This window comes from Phragmites australis, chromosome 13 (genome assembly GCF_958298935.1).
Source record: "Phragmites australis chromosome 13, lpPhrAust1.1, whole genome shotgun sequence".
In the NCBI taxonomy this organism is placed as follows: Eukaryota; Viridiplantae; Streptophyta; class Magnoliopsida; order Poales; family Poaceae; genus Phragmites; species Phragmites australis.
This window is the reverse complement of record NC_084933.1, coordinates 18,226,902-18,236,078: the sequence shown is the minus strand read 5'-3', so window position 1 is coordinate 18,236,078 and position 9,177 is coordinate 18,226,902. Positions and strand designations below refer to the sequence as shown.

The 9,177-nt window shown below is 45.2% G+C and overlaps 1 protein-coding gene across 1 annotated transcript; it reads right to left on the bottom strand.

The window, feature by feature from the left end:
* Positions 1 to 1,785: 1,785 nt before the first annotated feature.
* On the bottom strand, positions 1,786 to 7,297 carry LOC133888039 (auxin response factor 9-like). The gene is made up of 14 exons (XM_062328133.1): positions 6,836 to 7,297; positions 6,018 to 6,133; positions 5,785 to 5,880; positions 5,592 to 5,648; positions 5,263 to 5,415; positions 5,065 to 5,149; positions 4,790 to 4,880; positions 4,480 to 4,644; positions 4,044 to 4,163; positions 3,855 to 3,939; positions 3,559 to 3,727; positions 2,933 to 3,405; positions 2,653 to 2,843; positions 1,786 to 2,564 (listed from the first exon to the last, which is right to left on the bottom strand). The coding sequence occupies exons 1-14, from the start codon at positions 6,882 to 6,884 to the stop codon at positions 2,432 to 2,434; spliced, it is 1,983 nt and encodes a 660-aa protein (XP_062184117.1). The 5' UTR covers positions 6,885 to 7,297; the 3' UTR covers positions 1,786 to 2,431.
* Positions 7,298 to 9,177: the final 1,880 nt, after the last annotated feature.

Genomic DNA, 9,177 nt, shown 5'->3' with positions numbered 1-9,177 from the left:
GTAGCAGCGAGTACTTTCCGTTAGTAAGCTTTTTATAGTGCTTTGCTATTATTTTATGTGTTGTTCTTAGATGGTTGTACTTGCTTATTTTCGGTTTTCGCGAATGCAATAACAGACGAGTAGTTCGTGAACCTGCAGGACCAGACTTTTGAAGAGTTTGAGCAACCCACTATTGAAAGCAAGTGTCCTCGATCACATTAATCCTATTGTAGGAAAGTGTACATTTTACTTTTAGTTTCATGCTTGTCAATATGAATCCCATGTTTAAGGGTTACTAGTACTTTCCAGATTATTCTTGTCAGCTGAGTCATAGTTTGGGTGTCGATGATAGAAATGTTTAGTCGTGCTATCGAGTCGGGTGGTTTTAAATGTTAATCTGTTAAATGGTCTATACAATATGAACTAGTTTGGGTAATCTTTGTAGCAACACGGACCATAGGGATCTAGACAAGTTGGTTTTATCAGTATGGCTATTGTGTGCGTATTGGGTAATGTGTGAGTACCTGTTTTAGATCCTAAGGAGCGGTTCATGGGCATGTAACCCGGCACAATAGCACAACTATGAGGTCTATATGGGTACGACTTGGTCAATTAATTATATGTCCTCCTTATTTTGTATACACTAGTTAGTTATTGAGTGGCACAAGAGGGGACCTCTACAGTGGATGAAACTCCTGTTAGCGGTGAAACCTTAGTGGATGTGCACAAATTTGGATGCGCTTTGTAAAGGCCTTGTAGTGAGACCTCGGCTCTACACCTCGGAAGTGTGAAGCAACATGAGAATCATGACTCGTGGGTAAAGTGTGCAACCTCTGCAGAGTATAAAACTGATATATCAGTCATGCTCATGATCAAGAACGGGCTTAGACTTCTTCATGAATAGTGGGAGGATCTTGGATGGTTGGTTATGTTAGTTTTGTGGTGGTAATCCGATAGGTTGAAAATCAGATATGGAATATCCGGTAAATTTGGTAGTCGGATGAAATCTGATGAGCTGTATCTTGTAAAGTCTTGGTATCACACATAGTAAATAGGACTGCTAAGTCTTTTTGAGTCCTAGGATATGATGACATAGATGCAGTAAATATGAGTTAAGCCTTTCTTGTCTTAAGCCCTCATGTCATACGTTTGCACACTTTGTGAAGTACTATATGTACTCATGCTTGATTCCTCCCGACCACTTGTTGCTACTCAGAGGGTGAAGACTTTGAGGATCTCCTGAACAATGGAGCTGAGTTCTAAGAATAGAAAGACTCAACCTGGAGATGATGGTCTAGGTTGGTGCTCCTCCGAATAACGTCTGTGGATTGATGGAAGATCCGCTATTGTTGGTTTATCTTAGTGTTTTTTTTAAGACATACGGGTACTATTGTATTGAACCTTATCGTTATATAATGATACTGTAATGATTTCACCTATGACATCATCATATATATAAAAAATTGATCTTGACATTTATGTAGAATATATCTAATTTGTTTTTTTAAACCGGATGTGATGGTATCTTTCCATCGATCACATATTGTGCAGGTGAAGAGCCTTGATGATACCTTGTGGAGTAGGCGTACGCAATCTGAACCAAATTGTGCAGGTGAAGAGCCTGACACGTAGCGAGATGTCAGCTTGAATGAATTGGACAAAGAACAGGAGGATTTCCCATCGTGTGGTTCTGATGTTTTGGAGCAGGAGCACAACTCTCTCAACCATCTTTGTACTGAGATCACAAAGGTCAAGCCACACTGCTTCTCTGGCAACCCAAAAGCGCGAAAATGGACTCAACAAGCATAAACCACCACAGGAAAGTTCATCACAGTGGAAGTGGAATGCTAGAAGCACAATGTCACTTATTACATACTACTAGGTACTAGCAGATTATATACAGATAGCTTCCACAAGGTTGCTACTGAAAGAAACTTACATCCACACCACCTCCGTCCTCAAGGTTGTTGATGCTAAAGAAAACAGTTGCTGAACCGCATCGATGCATACGCTACAAATGCCCGAACCTCAATACCAGGGCATCCTAACGATACTATATACATTCATACATAGTCCTAGTTACTAGCTACGCAATAGAAGGAAGGGGCAAGGCGCCATCCATCTTCCGTTGACCGGTTCTTGCTTAAAACCAGATACCTGACAAGAACACCCTGGCTGATGGTTCCTACCAAATAGCGCAAACAAACAGGAAACATCACACGTTGCTAGAATGCCTCTCCCAGGAGCTCATGCTGGCCTGGCAGTTCAAATGCCTCCAAAATTCAAGGCAAATATCAACCACGCCTTCAGCCCACAAAGCAATGATGAGAAGCTCCCAGCAGAGTGAAGGATCATGGGCACTTACACCCCATGATCGACCGAAGAAATAACAGGAATAGAGCGATGTTAGCACTCAGTAGTCTTTGTTGGTATGGAGTCCAAGTCAGATGACTCATTCAGGTGGCGAGTTTACAGCACTCAACTTGCTGGTGTCACTGCTAACTGGTAGCTTAGACTTCGGTGCCAGCTGCTTCGCCACCTCAGACGTGTAAATGTAAATTCTTTTCACCATGCTGCAAAACTCACTGCAGTACCACGCATTACAGAGGGATTAGGACTTCGGTACTGGAATACTATATTCATTCCTACAAAGATAAATGCAGGGGTTCTTACTTCCAAGGATCGTCCCCAACAAGCATCATATCATCCTCATCATCAGTGTAAACAACCTGCCATTGCTTGAGTGTGGAACCTAGCTCCCCCTGGATATCAAACATCTCCTCCAACTTCTGGCAAAGATCGCTGTAGCCACTAAGCTTTGTCAGGTCAACAGCCCTTCCAACCGCCATTCCTTGCATAATTACCTATGGGCGGAACATTAGTCCGTTACTGTGTGAACCACAAGCAAGAAAAAAACATCTTGATAATTAAAAATAGTGTGATAAACAATCACCTTGGTGCAGCTCCTCACTTGCCGGCTTTGAGATTCAAGGGAAGAAGGCTCACTGCTAGCTGCTGGAGCATCAGAATCATTGACATCAGATGGTTTTGAGAGTTTATTGGAGTCCAAGTCTACTGAGGCAGCAGCTTGGTCAGAACCAAGACCTGGAGCTGTAACCACAGGTAATGCTTCTCCCTCGGCTGGGCGTATCTCGATTCCAAACAATCTGCAACCAGCAGAACTTGATTCTCGCTTCTTTACAACAGTGACTTTGTTAGTGCTACCAGTGCAGGAGTCAACTCTCGATTCCCTTGCTGACCAGTAGAAATGATTGTTTAGCATGGATGGCTCATTCTTTGAATTGAATCCACTGTTCGATGACGATGAGAAGGTAGAAGTGGGAGTTGAACGGAACAACTCCCGAGACCATTGTGGTTCCAAAAATGAGTGTGTCTGGGTTTGTTCAGACGGGGCATTCCACAATCCTAACATGAATAACTCAGGAGCTTAGATTCTAAAGCAGGACAGCACATCGTAGTCATAATTCATATCCAAGAATGCTTATGCTATCCATGAACTGGGCATTCAGCATCGTATTCAAGAAATAGAGCCATATTTTGTGGTAAGGGTCTCCTTACCAAAGCCTGGAGGTAGTTCTGGAACCATAGAAGGTGAAGCTAGGGGTCGTGCACGCTTATTCCTTAATGGAGGTTGAGGGGATTGCAGATTAGCTGCATCCAGTGGTTCCACTTCCCATGGTGAAATTCTATCTGGACGGAGAATGGATGAAGGCTCATCCCATTGGACCTGGCAAAAATTACAACATAGATTATTATCTGGAAGACAAACAAAACAAAAGACAATGAATCACCCTGAACAATTTGCAGAGAGCACACTTCTTCTAATTTAACAGAAAAAATAAAAATATCATTACTTTTAGAGATCTCCAGTCAGAATCTGCCCATAGAGATTTTGACATTGCCGGCAAGCTCTCAATATCGATAATTGTTCCACTGAACCTGTAACCAGAGAGAAATGTTCATTTTGCTCCCAGTACCAGTAAAATGGTTAGATGAAAGCAAAAGTGCAACACCAACTTGTTGAAAGCAAGTCCAGACAATACCTTCTTTCAGGAGCTTCATCACCTTCAAATCTCATCTTGAACCTCATTCCAACAGATACTTTCTGCTTCTTAGCTTCAAGGTACTTGTTAACACTCACAATAAAATCAGATCGGCTAGTTCTGGGGAAAAAAAAGGTGTATAAAGTTTACTGGGTAAGACTATGAAGGAGATAAAACATGCACACATTAATTCTAACTAGGATAGCCACTTTAGCAAACGGAAGGGCAAGGGATAGGACACTACTCAATGCATGACGTAGCCACAAACGTTGAGTATGTCTACACTTAAAGCAGATGTTCAATTAGTAATTTACTTTGGAACAGAGTAAAATAGAAAGTACACTTATTTTCTCCTTTAACATTGTAGCACAAAGCAAAGGATGCCAATAATAAAGCTAGGCAATCAGATGTATAAAGAAAATAAAATTTAACAAACCTGGGTTTGTAGAAAACAGAAAAGAGGGTTCCAGTTGAGATGGCATGGGAGGCTGTTGCTAGGACTCCAAGATGCATGCTGTGGCTTGATATGACAGATGACGGCATGCTATTTACTTGCCTCATAAGCCTCCTTACGCCAACCCGTAGCTCACCATTTTCACCTCTGCCATTGAGAAGAATAATAATTAATAAAACTAATCAGTAGTGACTACAAAAAGATATAAGGTTCATCCACAATCAAACCAAAAGCCAGGAGACAAATGCAAAAGCACCAAACATCTCCAGTAAACATGCCTAAGGTATTGTACCTCATGAAGATAAATGCATCACCAGCAACCAATCTTTTCGAGCTAACAAAAACACTCCAGCCAGTAGTGAGGAGATGCCTCCTAGGTTGTCCTGAAAGAAATAAAAATCAAAAGATATAAATCATGGAGCAACTGCATCAGTAGTCACTGCATGTTTCTACTATGCCGGAAGCAGATTTAATTGAAATTAAGTGCTACAACGATACATTAAAATAGCATTTATTTCAAATAATAAAAGGCATTTTCAAGATGAATAGTGCAGAGTGTAAACTCACCTCGAAAAATGTGCCGAAAATGCCATTCAGTTCCATGGAGATCTTTGGCAACCAGTTCTTGGCAAGGTGGATTCTGAGACATGTCCTGCAAAAGAACCATACAATTTGGTAACTAAGAAAACTGATGTTACAAACAATAATATATCTGATGGTCATCAAGAAATTCCTTAAGAGGCATATAATGCTTTTGATGCTAACCAGCTGAGGAAGACATTCTTCAGCATGTCTCCGAAGAACAGAGAAACCACCATGGGTGCTCGTATCTGAAGCTGTCAGTGTCTTGCAGAAGGAATGGACAGTGCATTTCTCGCGTTCTTGTGGCTCAGGGTCCAGGCTTGTGAGTTCACTTTGCTAATCGACCAGATTCAGGGAAAGAAATCAATTTATGTACATGTAAAAGAGCCATAAAGTAGAACATAAAGTAGAACTAAGGTTAAAAGACAAAGTTGAGAATATGCTTAAAGGGCACTATGGAGGAAAATATAGGACTTGGATAATGACAAGAGTAAAAAAAGATGCACACTTACATCAGCTTCTGGTTGCAGCATAATTTGAGCATAAACTTCATCTGAATCAGCTTCCGCCTGAATGCAGAGTTCAGCAGATTAAGCAAAACTACAATATTTCTCGCTCCCATAACTAGAGTACTAGACTAACCAATCCCAGGACACTCAAATGCAAGGTGGTTACACCATACAGATTTAAAAAAAAAACACTGACCCGTAGTTCTACGTTGACAACACTGCATAGGATCTTGGATGGTAGATTGAACATCGGCAGGTACTGGTCAAACTGCTGGTGTGTAGATGCCTCAAGCTACAAAAGAAATCATGATCAGTTTGAGGAAAAGAAACCCCATCAGCTGATCGATGTGCATAAGGAGGCACCGCAAAATATAAGAAAGAGATTGATCAAAGGAGGATGAGAGAAAGGTTATATAAACCAGTGGGTACCTGCTCCATATGGCCCTGGGGGAAGTAATAGACAAGCTCGCCTAGTCTAGGCACTGTGACCAACGGACCGGCACAAGCATGCCATAGCTCCTGGTACAGTGCATCGCTAGACATTCCTACACAGAACGAATCAATTTACATCAATGGGTCATCAGACAAAACACGACACAGAAAACTCGTTGTTTTTCTCCAGAATATCGTATCAAAGTTTCTAATTACAAATCATGAGCTATCTGAAACATAACCAAAGTATGTAAACTGAACTAGAGCCCATGGACCCACGGCATCAAAATTTCCCATTTGAGAAGCATCAATACTGAAGCTAAACTAGCAGCGTATAACACAAACTAAAAATCAAAGTATCAGGATTTGGATTTGTGATAGGTCCCTGATCCAAACTTCTCCCCAATCTACGAATCGTGATTCATATGCATCTGTACAAGGAGAACAGTGAACAAAACATGAACTAAAAATAATCAAAATTACACGAGCGCAGGAAATTCTGATGACAGAGAACAGTTTCAACTAATCAACAAGAGCCAAGGCGATCCAATAATTTGAAGCAAAATGGCTGATTTCCCTAATTTTTTTGTACACTAATACCGACTGAAATTATGAGATTTTCGCTACTTTTTCTACACAACCCACAACCCAGTCAACTACTGAAGTCACGCGATGAACTCGACCCTATCCAGCATCCGGTGCCTCAGTTTCCGACAACCCAACTTAGCGGAACCGCAGCTCATTCAACCAAAATTCGCTTCCAAAGACAGGACAATTGCGGGAAAGAAAATTTGACTAGAGGCGCGAAATCGAACCTGAGGCAGCAGCCGCTCCATGGTTGACCAAGTCCATCGCCGCGGCCATATCTCCCGAGCCAAACGCCCAAAAAAGTAGCTCAAAGTACAACAAGCCGATCGAGGCGCCTCGCGATCTGCTACTATCCACGCCGTGCCCGGCTGAGCCCCTTGGATCTGCCCCCGACGACGGCCGCAGGCCCGCACGACCACACCCTCCACACAGCTCACGGGGTACCGCCGGGCTGGGCTCCGGGAGGCGGAGGCCTCACAGTGGAAGCTAACAGACGACGCGGCGGTGGGACGCGGGTCGTCGGGGAAGGTAAGCCAGGCGCGCGCGTGTGGTGAGGAGGCAGCGGCCTGAGGGGGTGGGGGGAGGTGTAAGCCTGGGCGGGCGGGCTTGGACTTGACTACTCCTCGGGTCTCGACAGCGAGCGGCGGTCGCGGTCGCGGTGGCAGGCGGAGGCTGAGGAGGCAGCGTAGTGGAGGGTGGGAGCACCGAGGGAGACAAGTGGACTGGGCTACTGGACAGGTTGGGTGCCCGTGGCTCGCTTCATGTTCATGCTCGCTGCTCGGTTCTTTTCGCTGTATTTTTCCAAGTTTTTTGCGCGTTTTTGGGAGGTTTTTTTAACGGAGCGCCCGAGTGGCCGGCTCTGGCTGGCTGGCGCCTTGTTTGGTGGTGGTTGGCGCGGCGGGATAGTGAGAGGCCGGCGCGGCAACGGCGGTCGCAACTGGCATGGAAAATACAACTCCATAGGCCTTGCGTATTACGGTCCATCTCAACTGTTTATCTCTCACGTTTAATACTCATCTACCCAGTTGGTTCTCTTCTACAATTCTAAAAAAAGTTCAGTACCATTCCAACATGAATTTTCCTATTCCCCATCGCCGAGCGTGAATCTTTCCTGCCTGTGTTATGTACCCGGGCGTACGTACGAGCGAGAGTGCTGTCACCTCCTCGTGCACCCGTTCAGTGCTGCCTGCGCTGGGGCGGGGGCGGGGGCCGGGGGGCATCTGTCTTTTAGACCATCTCCAACGGTTTCCCTTCAGGGGCCAAAATCCCTTCACGACGGGATTTTCGTTCCCTTCAGCGCTCCAACGGTTTCCCTTCACAGTTCCCGTCACGACGGGATTCCCAGGGTCATTCCCTTCAGAACGGGATTCTCTCTTCATTCCCTTCGCGATTCCCCTCGAGGGGAAGCTGTTGGAGATAAGAGGAAATAAAGGGAATGAGAACGGGGAAGGGAATCGGAAAGGGAATGAAATGAAAGGAATATGGTTGGAGATGGTCTTACGTGTCATACCACCAGGATCCTCTGCGCCGCGGAGTCGTCCGGCACGGCAGTAACCTGCACCCCGCACATGTCTAATTTTGCCTCTGCGTTGTGAGAGCCAGAGAGGTACCGTACTGGAGTCTGGAACCGCTGCCACGCGTCCAAGAGGCGACCAGGGCACGGGCCGTGTAGTCGCTACTCACGGTGCAGCAATGTCTCGTGACGGTGGCGCGCCCACACCAAAGCAGGGGCAGTCAGGCACACCGCTCGCTGCTCCTGCTGTCTCGGCCGACGCAAACAAGCACCGCCGCCGTGAGACCCCCGCGGCCACTGGCAGGTGGACTCATGCGCCACGGTCTAGGCTGTCTCTAGCTGCCTAGAGGCTAGCACGCGTCAGCGTGTCCCTCCCCGACCCGGCGTGCGACCGCGTCCACACAAAGCCAGCTTTTTCCATCGGCGGGCAATATTGGAACTTAATTTTATAAGTTCTGATCTTTTGAAAGATTCATTTTCTTCCTATGATATATATTCACTGATTTCTTATGCATATACAGTAGTCATTAGATCATAAAAAAATAGTGTGAATCAAGGTCTAGTCAAAGTCTTTCATACAGGATTTTATAAAATTTACTTCCCGACGAAACGGTGAGTGACTGCGAAGTCCAACAAAGGCAGCGGCGTTTCGGAGTCTCGAATAAGAGGAAAAAAAACAAGAAACAGGCCGGCAAGGTAAAAATGCTGTTAAACTATTTCTGGCAACTTCCGTTAAAAAGCAACAAATGCTTTCTACCAATAACATGGATGAGAATACAAGGATCACATGTTAAAGCCAAAAAAAATCGAGCGACAAGGAGTCGTGCACAAGCGAGCAGGGAGAAAAGGTGAAGCAAGAGGACGACGGGTCGACGGGAACAGCAATAGTGCCGTGCCGGCGTGTCCTTGTCGACGCCCCCACGCCCACGGCCCCGCGGTGCTTCGCGTACGTCCCTTCCCCACGTCGATCCTCGCCGGAAAACGAAAGCGAGAGCGACGTCTTGGTCTTGGTAGTGGTTGCTGCCTCCCGGAGCATACGCGTATTCCTTCTATTTT